Below are 14138 nucleotides of genomic sequence, written 5' to 3'. Positions count from 1 at the left end.
CATATGCTCTCCAAAAGGCACTTTATCTTTTATGAATGACATTTTATTACACTTTAAATCCGAAGCAATTTGTATCATGCTCTCGGGTCTCTTGCTACTGTTTGAACTTTTGACAGACAGGTCACGCCTTCTTCATAACCTTTTGTACGTAATTTAATTGATAATCAAAGTTTATTTATAATGACTGATGCATAGTTAGATTCGTCCTTTCGAGCTAGAGTTGGTTTTGTAAATGTTTTTATAATGCTACTACATGTATTTCTAAAATTAAAACAATACATTTTATAAAACTTGATTTTTACTCACAGGAAGACTGCACATTTCAGCTGTATGATCATATAAATGCTCAGATTGATATTATTGTGTGTTTTATTGAAATTCCATCTAGTATTATAGTTAGGTACATGGATGATGCAATGTATCTATTAGGCAATGTCTGAAATAATAGAAGAAAACCTTCTTAAAAATTACCGCTAACAGTTTCAATAAATCAGTAAATGACAATTTTGGATTCAATTTCTTCTGAAATATCTTTTAAAAAGCAATGGTAGTGGTAACGTATTTTAGAATGTGTTATGGAAAATAATCACACTGTCTGACAAGTAATGACGCATATTATATAATTATAGTACAAAATAAGTAATATTAGTTACGTTTATGGGACTATTGTTCAAGTAACGTAAAACGTGTAATAAGTTTGTTTACTATCAAAACTTTTGAAAGACTAAATTAAATTAGTGATTTGTAACAAAATATTAGGTGTTGTTTTTGTGTCAGAGTCTAAAACTCCTTTGTTTTGTTTAATGTTTTGAAAAAGGTTGCAGTTAAAATGAACGGAACAAGAACTTACCATAAAAATCGGATCTATTTCGATAAATCTGTCCAATGTCCTTCGGGACATATTTCGGATTTGCACTAACAAGTGTGACATCTCCCTCTAGTCCTGCTGGAATTAATATGGTCCCCAAAGGATAAACTTCATTACCGACGATATGATTTACTTTGACGCCAGATCTCATGCCTTCAATTAAAGAAGGTTTTGTCGTCAGAAAGCAAAGCTGTCCGGTTTCTTCAACCCGAACGAATGGTCCAACCCTTGCGATTCCTCCCTGACTTGTAATTGAACTTCCCATTCTCAGGGTACACTCTTTTTTCTTTGATGATGTCGCCAAAACGCCTGAAGAAGAAACATCATAAATTAGAGTTTGTGCAAGAAAGGTCACTAAAATACCTTTCTATGGTCAATATTAAAATTTCAAAACATATACATTTGGGAGAAGACATAATATAAAATATTAAGAAAATAAAAAAGTGTGGAAACTGTAGTTTAAAAATATATTATGTCGGTGTTCATGTTTTACATAAAACGGTGACTTTTATCTAATTCATGTTATGTTATCCTTATGACAATACAATTTTGAGTAAATTTAAGAATGTTTACAACATAGATCTTGTTATATTTAAATATTTAAAAAGCTTGCTTATTATTCCATACAATTATTATTATAAAGTATTTTTTCAATTGATATATATATGAGCTTATAATCATAAACATGAGCATACACGAAGAATGAATGGCATTGAAACAACACCTCTCAGGAGTTTACACTAGGTGAACGCAACAAAATAACTGCATGGTAATGAAATGTCATTACTTATTAGTTACTTTAAGCCTTACTCACTCGTTAAGCTGACCATGTTCTTGCATTACAAAACAGTGTAAGGAGCCTAGCGTGGTGATTCCATTACACACGTACTACATGTAGTTACCACAAAAACACATTGTTAAACAAAAAATGCTTATGTAAATATATTGAAATCTATTTCTTTACTCGTCTAAAATGATGATAATTCGAATTTTGCTAACTTCAACACAATGATAGAGGACATTGAGAAAAACTGCCGTGTGATTCTACATTACTTACTTTGTAAAACATGTCCCTCTATTGAATTAGATTAACATTAAAATACTGAAGTCCGACAATGTATATGTTTAAGAGCCATGCAATACCAAATTGTATTCCATTAATTATGGGGCCCGAGCGGTAAAGGTCGCTTGCTTCAAATCACTTGCTACTCACTGCTGTGGGTCCAAAGCCTTCCTTTGAATGTAGAATTCTTTCAAAGTCATCCAGCTGTATAATGGAATACCGGTGGTTCTACCCAGGTTCTAATCCGTGCCTGAATAATTTCTGGCTGAACGTATTGGATCTTCCTCCACCATCAAAAGTTATGGCTTATACTTGTTTCGTGTACACTAATAGGCTAGCAGGCTCTGTTTGATGACAGGTAATGAAATGTGCAACAACCCTTACACTCAAAGCAGAGGCTCTATTATAATAATATCACTACGTGACCTAAATTGCAACGTCAAAAGATAATAACAAATTGATACCTACAATTTAGTTTATATAGTTAGAAACACCTGTACTATTTCCGCGAAGGGAATCAGAAAATGTTTAGAATAACGAGCTTCAGGTACAACCATGATTTTTCATGAACATTTTAAGGGGCTTGAATAGCCAAGTACATTGAAAATTTCACCATTGCTTTTAGTATAGCTATGTTAACATATCACACTCGTACAACTTTTGCTACTTTATAGTAAACACGGATGCTACAGGTAAAGTGCAGTCATACGGTGAAAACAATAGGAAAAGCATAAAACTTTGAAGCAGGTAAGGATGTGTCTAACATTCAAAAGCGAATTGAAATGTGAAAAAAAATCAACATGACCGAAATTATTCAAAATGGTCGCCATTCATGAAAAATATGAAAACAAAGGGGCTATGATGGCCCTATATCGCTCACTTGAATTGCTTGCTTGAACGAATTTCTTTGCGTTAGATTCAAAAGCAAAAAAATATATATATAGTCGAGTAGGTCATAGTAAAAAAAAACATTTAAGATGATTATTGAAATTTGTTAAAGCTATAAAGGTAGTTCAAAATTCTTTGCTAGAGAGCTTCGTTAAAGTTGAAAGGTACATCAAAACTGTATAGGCAAACACTACCTGGTAATAAGATTTATGAGAGGAGTATTTCTTTTAAGGCCTGCCTTGCCAAGACACTGTGTAACATGGGATGTAAATAAGGTTTTGAGATATTTGTCAGGTGTTTTGTTGATAGTAGTGTACATAATTTAAAACACCTGACCATGAAAACTGTTATGCTGCTGTGCATACTGGCTGGTCAAAAACTCCAGTCATTACAATTAATTGATATCAGAAATATTGATGTGACAAAGGATTATCTAAAAATTAGATAAATTATGGTGATTTCTTGAAACAGTCGAGACCCAATTATCACTTACCTGAACATCAATTCAAAGCATATCATAATCAACAGCTTTGCATTGTTCTTTTCTAATTATCCTATATTTGAACGCAACAAAATAACTGCATGGTAATGAAATGTCATTACTTATTAGTTACTTTAAGCCTTACAAGAAAGTGATTAAAGATATTATAGCTAGGTGGGTGGATAAAAAACTCGTTAAGGATTTCTGCAATTGATACAAACATTTTCAAACCTCATAGTTGTAGATAAGCATTGGTCTCCCATGTGAATAAAATGCGGTTACCGCAAGCAACGATTTTATGAATGGCAGACTGGTCTAATGATTGTAAATTAATTTCCATGGCCGGACCACTGTTTTTGCCGAGCATGAAATAGGCCGTTATCGGCCATAATGTGTTTTTCCGCATAATTTTTTTTTCCTTTTTTTTTTTTTTTTGTTTGCTTTGATTAAAAGTACCGAAAGATTGCCATGTTAGGAACCGGCGACTATATTTGATACGCTTCAGGATTTTGCCACTGGTATTGAGAAATTATTAAAATGTGACAATAAAAAAATGAATGATATTGTAAATAAAAGAAATATAAGGCAGTTATTGAAATACTTCCATAAAGGAATTAGGAGCTGAAAACATCATAAGATTTTTATTATTTCAAAAGATATCATTTTTAGGAAAATAGACAAAATGTATAAAGAACGTATCCCTAGGCTATAAATACATTATTACGACTGCTAGAGATTTCCAGCGAGCAATGATTGGCTGAGTCTTTACCTGTGTCTACGTCACGCTGCGTATATTTAGAATATACAACTGCAGACGAAAAACAAATCTACATGAGCGCATGTAAGATGATACTTTTTTTACTTTATTGTCAACTATGGACATTTTATTGGGAGATATATAATATAATATAATTTGTTGAAATGTTTCGGTTACAAGAAATCGTTTGCATTCATTGTTTGAAAATGTGAAAAATAGATCTATTTGCCGACGTAGAAACCGTTCTTTATTCGTGAGAATGCTGGCACGTGGGTTTCAGAACGAGGCTTAGCGCGGGTTTTATAAACAAAGAAAAAAGGTTAAGATGGTAAGAGGGTAACGGTTTTAGGGTATGTTTCACCAAAGATGCGACGTTTTTCAGCCTCTCAACGGCATGTAATGCACCGCAATAGCAGTTATAGCTTTGTTAGCCGTTTTTTTCAAATCCAATCTTCAAAATATTAGCCGACAGCTCACTGGCGACTTGATGCTCTGCATTAAAATTTTTAAATTACTTGTTAATATAATTATCCACAACGAGCGGTATCTGTCATGACTGCCCGAAGGTGTGAAAACAACTTCGGCAAACTTCGTGTCAAACGTACTATCGACCCTGTTTTATGGCCTGACTATCATGGGAATAATCTGGTTTAGTCGCGTAATGGCGGACAGGTTTTTGAACAGTAATTTTTCATTTGGCATGGCCAGAGAGGTCTAAATCAAAGCTGGTTTCTGTTTAAATGTCATTGTGGGTGATTTTTGACATTTTGGTAGAAAACTTGGGAGATGAGGTTCTATTTGGTGAAGTGAAACTCAATTTTAGTATGAGTAGTACTTTCTGGTCACAGCAGTGTGATTTTGATGTGATTTTACAGTAAGTAAATGTGACAAGAGAAATCTCTCTTAGAAGATACATGACCCCTTCTTTTCATATTATGTCAGTTTTATCGTAGCTCTTTAAAACAAGAATGATCTTGGCGCCCACCAATAAGTCATTTTTGAATGTTCCAAATTTCAAGACTAGCTCAAGGTCAAAATCAAGGTCAAATTTCATTTCGGCACACAACACTGTGCATGTGTTCTATGCATGTAGTCCAAATTTGAAAGCTGTAGCTTAAGAAATGTGAAAGTAGGTCACTAGATCAATTTCAAGGTCAAAGTTTATTTTGGTACCCAAAACTATGCATGTGCTTCAAATGTGAAGGCTGTAGCTTGAGAAATGTGAAAGTAGGTACTACGTAAAAATCAATGTCAAATTTCAATTCAGAACACAAAACTATGCATGTGGTCCAAATTTAAAGCCTGTAGCTTCAGAAATGTGAAAGTAGGTCACTAGGTCAATCTCGATGTAAAAATTCATTTGGTACACAAAACTATGCATGTGATCCAAATTTGAAGGCTGTAGCTTGAGAAATGTGAAAGTAGGTCACAAGGTCAAAATCAAGGTCAAATTTCATTTCGGAACTCAAAAATATGCACGTGGTCCAAATTTGAAGCCTTTATCTTAAAAAATGTGAAAGTAGGCCACTAGGTCAATGTCAAGGTCAAAGTTTGTTTTGGTACACAAACCTATGCATGTGGTCCTAATTACCACATTACAAATATCAAAGCCCTAGGCTTTGTGGCTTGGCCAAGAAGATTTTCAAAGTTTTTCCCTATGTAAGTCTATGTAAACCATGTGACCTTCCAGGGTGGGGCCATATTTTACCCTAGTGAAATAATTTGAACAGTCTTAAAAGAGGACTACTAGATGATGTCACATACAAAATATCAAAGCCCTAGGCCCTGTGATTTTGAACAAGAAGATTTTCAAATTTTTTCCCTATATAAATCTATGTTAATTATAAAAATAAACAAAGGACCATAACTCACTCAAAATTGTTGAACCAGTCTGATTTTCAGGGGGACACAGTAAGGGTACCATTACATCAAGTTTGGTCAAAACCCACCAGTAGTTTCTCAGGAGATACGATAACGAGAAATTGTTAACGGACGGACGGACGGACCACGGACGCAGAGTGATTTGAATAGCCAACCATCTGATGATGATGGGCTAATAAAGTAAGCAGTTTTTCCCTAAAATTGGTCTAGCTATGTTTGGTAATTCATTAAAAATGTCAGTTTTATATAGAATATAATGGAAATACTATTTATGCTAGTTTGACCTTATTGAACTAATCATAATTAAACGATTATCTGATGGATCTTTATTCGGTTATGATTCAAGGGATGATTTCGTTTATAATCTATAAAAATCGTTTTAATGATAATAAAAAAAGAAACACGCCGTGTGTTTCAATAATTGGAAACAGTTGAGTTTTTCGCGGCGTAATTAAACAAAACTAACGGAAAGCTAATTGCTTCTGATTATTTGGACTAACCTCAAATTAGTACTATAGATCAAACAAAATGCCGACATATATCTCAACTATAAAATATTTGAAACTTCGTTTCTATCTATTCAATATCATAATCTGATACTGTATGCTTAACTTATTGCTTAACTCATTGCTTCGAAGTGGACATACCTCCAACCTGAGGCATTAAAATTTAAAACCATGAGCTCAGTATAGCAGCTCTAATCAACAGTACTAATCAATCATACGTACAAGAAGTTAAGTGATGTCTTCTATGTGATTGCATTGATTTATACAGTCCGCTTGAATCTTCAAAATTACATCATAACTGTATCAAATTTAATCGTTGCATTAAGTTGATAAGACTCATAAATGGTTCGAAATAGTTATTTTCTATGTCTTGGCTGACACTCAGAAACTGAAATCTGCTAAAATTGGACCAATGTTGGATAGTTATCCTTGAAAAATACTATGAAATTGACTGAACATGCTTTCAAGATGTAAGAAAACCCCACTTACTCCCAGATCTTAATATTTTCTCGGGGGAGTATCCAAGAACCCTCTCTTAAGAGAGAAAGGTGACGTGGGGGGAGGGGTTCTCATACTCTCCGACCCCCTCCCCCCACGCCACTCCTCCTGCATTCGGCACTCGCGGGACGCCTTCAGACTCCCATTGCCGGATTTGATTTAATTGGTGACCTAGTTTTTACCCAACATATTTAAATTTGACCTAGATTTCATCAAAGCTACCATTTTTATCAAAGTTTATGAACACCCTGCCTAAAATGCAGCCTCTATTGCATTCACAAAGTTTTTCCTTGATTTTACTCGGTGACATAGTTTTTTACCCAAGATGACCCCTATTTGCACTAGACCTAAATTTCAACAAGACAAACATTTTGATCTAATTTCATGTATATCCAGTGTAAAATGCAGTCATTATTGCATAAAAAAGGTTTTTCTTTGATTAGACCGGGTGAGCTAGTTCTTGACGTTAGATTACCCATATTCAAACTTGAGCTAGATTTTATCCAGGCAACCATTCTGACTAAATTTTATGAATATCCAGTGTAGAATGCAACCCCTATTGTGTATTCAATGTTTTTCTTTTATTTGACCGAGTGACCTAGTTTTTGACCCAAGATAACCCATATTTTAACTTGACCTAGATTTTATTCAGACAAATATTCTGATCAAGTTTCATAAAGATCCGATGTAAAATGCAGTCCGTATTGCATACACAAGCTTTTTCTTTGACCTAGTGACCTAGATTTTGATCCCAGTAAACCTTTGTTCAAACTTGGCCTAGATGTTATCAAGGCAATCATTCTGACATAATTTCATGAAGATCAATTGAATATACAGCCTCTATCGCATATGCAAGTTTTTTCTTTGATTTGACCGGGTGACCTAGTTTTCGACCAAAGATAACGCATATTCAAACTTATTCCAGATTTCATCCATATAAACATTGTGATCAAATTTCATGAAGATCCAGTGTAAAATGCAGTCCCTATTGCATACACACGGTTTTTCTTTGATTTAGACCTAGCGACCTAGTTTCTGAACCCAGATTAACCATATTCAAACTTGACCCAGATGTCAATAAGGCAACCATTCTGACTAAATTTTATGAACAGCCAGTGTTAAATGGAGCCCATATTAATTGCGCACACAAAGTTTTTCTTTGCTTTGACCGGGTGACCTAGTTTTTGACCCCAGATGACCCATATTGAACCTGACATAGATATAATCTGGACAAACAATTGTGATCAAATTTCAAGAAGATCTGGTTTAGCACTAAAATAGTTTAAACCAGTATTATTTAAGGCCTGGCTTAAACTTGTTTTCTAACCGATTTGTACTAATACTCGGCGGGTATATTTTCGATGTGTTAGCTAAGTGTAGTGAGGGACATCTCTATTATAACGCACTCGTTGGCCCCTTCTGTATTCTGTATAAATGATGCAATCGGAATGGGAGGGTTTTCAGAACAAGTCAGGTGTAAATCTATAAATACTATATAGTATCTTGGATTCCCACTTAGCACTGTGTGCAGCGAATGGTGTTGTAATATATTATTGTCGTCGGAATCAAGTTACAAATATGCTTAAACTTTCAGTGTTTAACTTTCAAATAAGGTTTACCTATTTTTTTCTGATTACTAAGTATATAACGTATTTCATATGCACTTTATATATATTGTATGGTTAATAATAGTAACAAATACTGTACTTCCCGTAGTGCAAATATAGTAAGCATGTCAAGTTAATGATAGCATCAAATATTGGACTTTCCTATTTAAATATAGTAACAATCCACAATTCATTGCTAAGGTAGCAGGGTACACTTAGATTGGAAAATTTTGGGCACGGCCAGCCTTACATGTAGCGACTCGTAATAGTGCACTTCCCTATTGAGCAGATCAGGGTGGCCATTTTATAAATTGTGTGCATGTTTTGTGCTTTTAATTAATGACTAGATCAGGACTCCCATACAAGAATACAGAAAGTTATCAGAACAAAAGTTGTACACCATCCATTAAAAATAACATGCCAAAATCATCAATTTTGCACTTTTTGAACAACCTACAGTGATCCCGTTGCAGGAACAGTGTCCAATTTTATTGCATTTCTCAATTTAATAGTTCCTACTGAACTACAGGATATTAATGGAATGGGGGCCCATCCATCTCGTTTTTTCACAAAATAGCAAAAATATTCCGGAGTATCAATCAACAAGCATGGAACCCTTCTATGATTTGGATTTCCCGCACCAAGGTGACTCATAGATTCATACAAAGCTAGCAGCAGTTAGTTTTACAACTGACATCAGAAGTTTACATGTATCAGCTGTTTAAATTTTCTAAAGAATTAACAAACATTATCTCTCACTTTAATTTACAGACATTCAAAATCACGAAGTTCTAATTATTACAAATATTGACGGGGGCCAAAATTCGAAGTGTACACTGCTACCTAAACATATCTGTAACAAACGTTTTTACGCACTCGCCAATTTGATAGATACATAATAAACTCTTAAGGAAAATGTAAATAAAGAAATTTCACAAGTTAAACTTTGTTTAAATATGACTATGAGATCCCATTTCAATAAAATATATGTTGAATTTTGCATTTACCTTTTTCTAAATTGGTGTATTTATCATTTATTTATCTGACACAGTTACAAAGTTAATTCAATATTGTTGAAGCAGAAACAGCTTATGTAGATAACGAATCAAATATTGTTGATAAAGACTCATAATATTTTTATATATAAACGGTTTGTCATTAGACAAAGATACGTCAAGGTTACCGCAGCAAGATACGGGTAAAATTTCACTTAGATATCTAGTTTAATGTTTTGCTACGCGTAATTGACCTTATTCACTCAGCAATATAATAGATAACAATAGGCCTATAATAGATTAAAGGGTTTCAAAATGTTCTATCTATAATTCTATCTTTCATATTTGACAGGTGGCACGCGCCAGTGTCCTTTAATGGTTTGAACATTCAAAATAACAAGGTGGGATATAGTTTATGTAAATTTATTTACAAGATATTTACAAGATATTTATAAGACATACAATATACAATATACAACCTAAACAAAAGAGCTTCTCTTTAGTAATTAAAATCTATATATACAATATGTTTGTAAAATCACTGGATGCCATTAGGTTTCACCCAGCTGTTGAACTCTAGGATAATGTCTCCATTTTACGAAAAACTGTTCATTTTGCCCTTTTCCTCTTGTCTTTTGTAATTATGTCAACGTCAAAGCTCTGATCTGGATCATCATACCGTAGTTCATTTTCTGCAATTCACTCTGCAATTCACTCTCATAAAATGTTCCTTTAATTTCTTCATTTTGCAAATCTGGGACCATATGAACTTATGGTTCATAGTGCCATCAATGACTTCCATCCATCAATAAAATGTTCCCGTGCTATCTCTCTGGAGGAGGTGTCTTTTCTGGATGTGACTGTTAGAAAGACTGATTCATTATGTATTGAAACAAGTGTTTATGTGAAAAATACTAACATTCGTCAATATGTTTTTCTGTCAATTTTTGACCGCACTCAGACGTGACTTTATCATTACTGCGTCGATAGGTGAAAGACAATCTATTTGTTTAATCAACCTGTATAATCTCTTGTTACGCTTAGGGGAGGCTACGTTCTTGGAACGTAGCTTTTCCTGTTGGATATTTGGACCTGGGGCCGTATTCATAAAGTATTTTAAGTATAAGTTTAAACTTTAGTTGAAGATTTTACTTACTTAAGTTTGTGGTGATTTCAGCTTAAGTCTAAGTAAAAACTTAAGTCCTATTCATAAAACAGCTTAAACTTAAGATATGTAAGAAATGACTTAAGTCAGAAAACAAAATAGCTTCGTGAGTACGATTAAAGTGTTGTTTTTCAGATAAAAGCACTTTAAACATAATTGTGCATGTGGTATCTGTTTTAAATTAATGTTTTTTTTTTAATGTTTTCGTCCACAATAACAGCCAAGAATTACTTATTAAGTTGTTTTATGAATAACAAATATACTTAAGTAAAATAAATTTCTTACATAAGTAATACTTAAGTAAATAATCAATTTCTTATACTTATACTTATACTTAAGATGCTTTATGAATACAGCCCCTGGTTTGTTTTGGGGTTTTTTTGTAGACAATTAAAGTCTAGGCAATATATAGACGTTGTGTTACGGTGGAGTAACTGTTAAATATTATAATTACCATTTGCGTTGTACTAGGTTTCATATAACTTCAAAACAATAACAAGTGAAGATGTTCATACATTTTATTCAATACGTTACAAGTATCAAAAATATACAACAGGTATTGAATTACAATATTGCAGTAATTTACAAGACAATGATGACAATAATCAGAACACTATTTTTTACATTGAACAAAACACATTTACATTTTTATAAAAAACGTTCAAGTGTTCATATTTTTCTAATATCCATATGGATACAAAATATTATTGTCTCTTATCAAACGCTTGTCAAACACTAATTTATAGTCTTCCCGTTAACGCGATGTGACCAACTGTATTGTATCTCTCTCTCTCTCTCTCTCTCTCTCTCTCTCTCTCTTGAGATTTATGAGCATTCAATACAGGGACTTTGTCATCTGGGCGACTTGTTACAAACGTTTTCAGAACATCAAAATTTACATTTTACATATCTTTTAAGTTAAGAGTGATGCCTCTTATTTTGCAATGTGTAACATCCCCATCTTTGTCCGGGCGCTGTAATTCGTATCCATAATTTTAGGTCCTCCGGTCACAAAGGTATGAATACGGTTTTAGGGGATTTCTTTAGTCAAGTCACCTAGTAAATAATCACCCAAACAGGGTTTAGATTCTCCCTATTTAGTGGTAAAAATAACAGAATCTATATCAGCATATAAAGCTCACTGCCCAAGAAATGAGTCACACCGACGGGTCCGTTTTTGTTCCAGTGACAATAGTCTTTGAACGATCATAGGCCATTGTTCTTATCATAATGGTACGGATTGCCATACTTTTTGATATTTTCTACAAAAATAACTCAAATCTCAAAACTCTACCCAAGAATAGGACGTATCTATTACATAGGCATTGTAACTAAAATACAAACTTCAAGTACGCACTATCTATTTTAGATATATGTGTAGCTAACTGCATCATATTAAGCAGACAGAAAAAAATATATTTCAGATATCATTTTCTAAAACAAAACAGACTTATTTAAGCTGAAAAAAAGACCCTGGGTAAAATATATGGAACAATGGAGACCACTCCGCTAAAACTGTATTGTAGGCTTCGGTGGCTATGCACATAGTATCTCATGCAAAGCATGCTCTTTTTTACCTCTAGGCACGAAAAAAACATGCATAATTAGAAGCAGTTACGGCAGAGATCATCACTTCGAAAAGAAAAATATGTACGGATCAAATCATTTAATGTCTTAAGGGGAAAGTGTGACATCTTTATAGTGAAATTTGTTAATAAACTGGCGATTTTTTTTTAATTTTAAAACCCACAGAATTTCACAAAGTGAAATATGTTGAGAAAGCTATTGCTGGAAAGAGAATGATCTCTGCTACCCATATATAAGCGTCAAAGTATGGGAAAATATCTAGAAATATGAGAAAATCAAAGAAAACAGTTTCAGGACTGTTAGGTGCATGACTGTGTTATCATGTATAGCAGGTAACATAGATAGCTTACATTTTTATTGCACTGGTATAACATGGACATGATCATGATTGACAAACAGTGTTCACATTTCACTCTATAACAAGATTGTTTCCCTTGTGTAAAGAGGGTTTAGGGTAAGTCTCTACATTACATAAAGCGATAAGACTTGAATCAATAGACAAAAATTTGATATAAACTAAGTAGCGAAATAAGTCAACGAACTTTGGAGTTCTTGATGTTACTTTATTTTTTATTCATAATTTAAAATTGATTTTTAATTTTTCTTATTTCGTCTTTGATTGTTTAACAGACCACACGACGCACCGAGTGACCCCCTTCTATATCCTATATATGTTACAGCTCGTTTTCGTAAACATCATGTTTGTAAAAATTAAAGATTGCGTTTTTTAACCTTAACTCAGGGTTCCATATGTTAGTGTGCCTTTTATAAGAAAAACGTGATCTGAAGCTAAAACAACAAAGCATAAACAAAAAGTAGAAAGATCATTTAGTAACTAGAGAAATTTTGGTTTGGAAACGTGTAAACACGTATGACCTAATAATCGAACTGTATATATACATACAAAAGAAACAAACACAGTGAAATCAGTCGCTTAAAATATTAAAACTATTTAAAGCACAATTATTTGCACTGTTAATTACTTACCTCCCGACATATCCGCCATTTTGAAATCAAGAACTGTAGTGGAATTATGTTTTGATGTAAAATACTAAGAGTTGTTGTCTTAAATAGTATAATATTATGATAAACTTCAGAATAGTTTTAGCACGGTCCACTTTCCTTAAAGTGGTCACTAAACTCCTACATTTTATTTATTTTTAAAGATAACAAAAGTAGATCATTCATATGGTTTCCCAATGTTGACACAATCTTAATTCTAATATTAGTATAATTGTTAACGTGACCTATTGTTTGTTTCATACTTGTCTTTATCGAATTATCTATATATTTTCTTTATTCTTGATATTTTCCTTTTATCAATTCATTGTTTAGCGTAATTATGTATCTTGCATATTAAAACGCATTGCCATTAACACGGCCAATTAATATCCTTAAACCGACCTTGAACAATGCACCCTATTACTGCATGTAAAGTTTTACGTGGTCACCGTGGTGTTAGTAAATACTACCATAGTGAGCTATTTTTAGCATCAGATAATCTTTTTTTGTTTTTCTATATAAAGAAACGTTTCAGTTACTATTATTACAGTTACGGTTAAAACAAAATTATTTATCAGTTACAACTTTTGTCCATTTATGCACTAGATTTATATTTTTCATTTAAACTAACGTTGCCACCCCTTACGCGGTGGATGAGGTGGGGGCGGGATTTCGAAAGCCAAGTCTGCGGCGTAGCATACAGTTGTAATTTACGTGCGATGAAAATAAATCACAGGCTGTAAACACGGGCTCCCACTCTTTATGAACTACACGAGAAATGTAAACAGAGACAGAGGGTAATTTTGTTTTTTTACTTTCTGTAACAAGTTTAAGTCCTTA

The 14138-nt window shown here is 33.4% G+C and overlaps 1 protein-coding gene across 3 annotated transcripts in view; it reads right to left on the bottom strand.

Annotated features, from left to right (window-relative positions):
* The window catches only part of LOC128558991 (uncharacterized), a 58420-nt gene extending 44692 nt beyond the window's left edge, over positions 1 to 13728 (bottom strand). For 2 of the 3 annotated variants that reach the window (XM_053549624.1, XM_053549625.1), the window contains exons 1-2: positions 13284 to 13728; positions 851 to 1177 (exon numbers count right to left, since the gene is read on the bottom strand). In XM_053549624.1, the coding sequence (XP_053405599.1) occupies positions 851 to 1177; positions 13284 to 13302 (346 nt within the window). In that variant the 5' untranslated portion in view covers positions 13303 to 13728. Of the gene's footprint in view, positions 1 to 306; positions 437 to 850; positions 1178 to 13283 lie in introns of all 3 variants that reach the window. The other variant, XR_008372010.1, reaches the window with a different exon arrangement.
* Between the last annotated feature and the right edge of the window lie 410 nt (positions 13729 to 14138).

The sequence above is a fragment of the Mercenaria mercenaria genome, chromosome 8 (genome assembly GCF_021730395.1).
Source record: "Mercenaria mercenaria strain notata chromosome 8, MADL_Memer_1, whole genome shotgun sequence".
Classification (NCBI taxonomy): Eukaryota; Metazoa; Mollusca; class Bivalvia; order Venerida; family Veneridae; genus Mercenaria; species Mercenaria mercenaria.
Note: the sequence above shows the minus strand (reverse complement) of the source record. Positions and strands in the feature narration are given on the sequence as shown.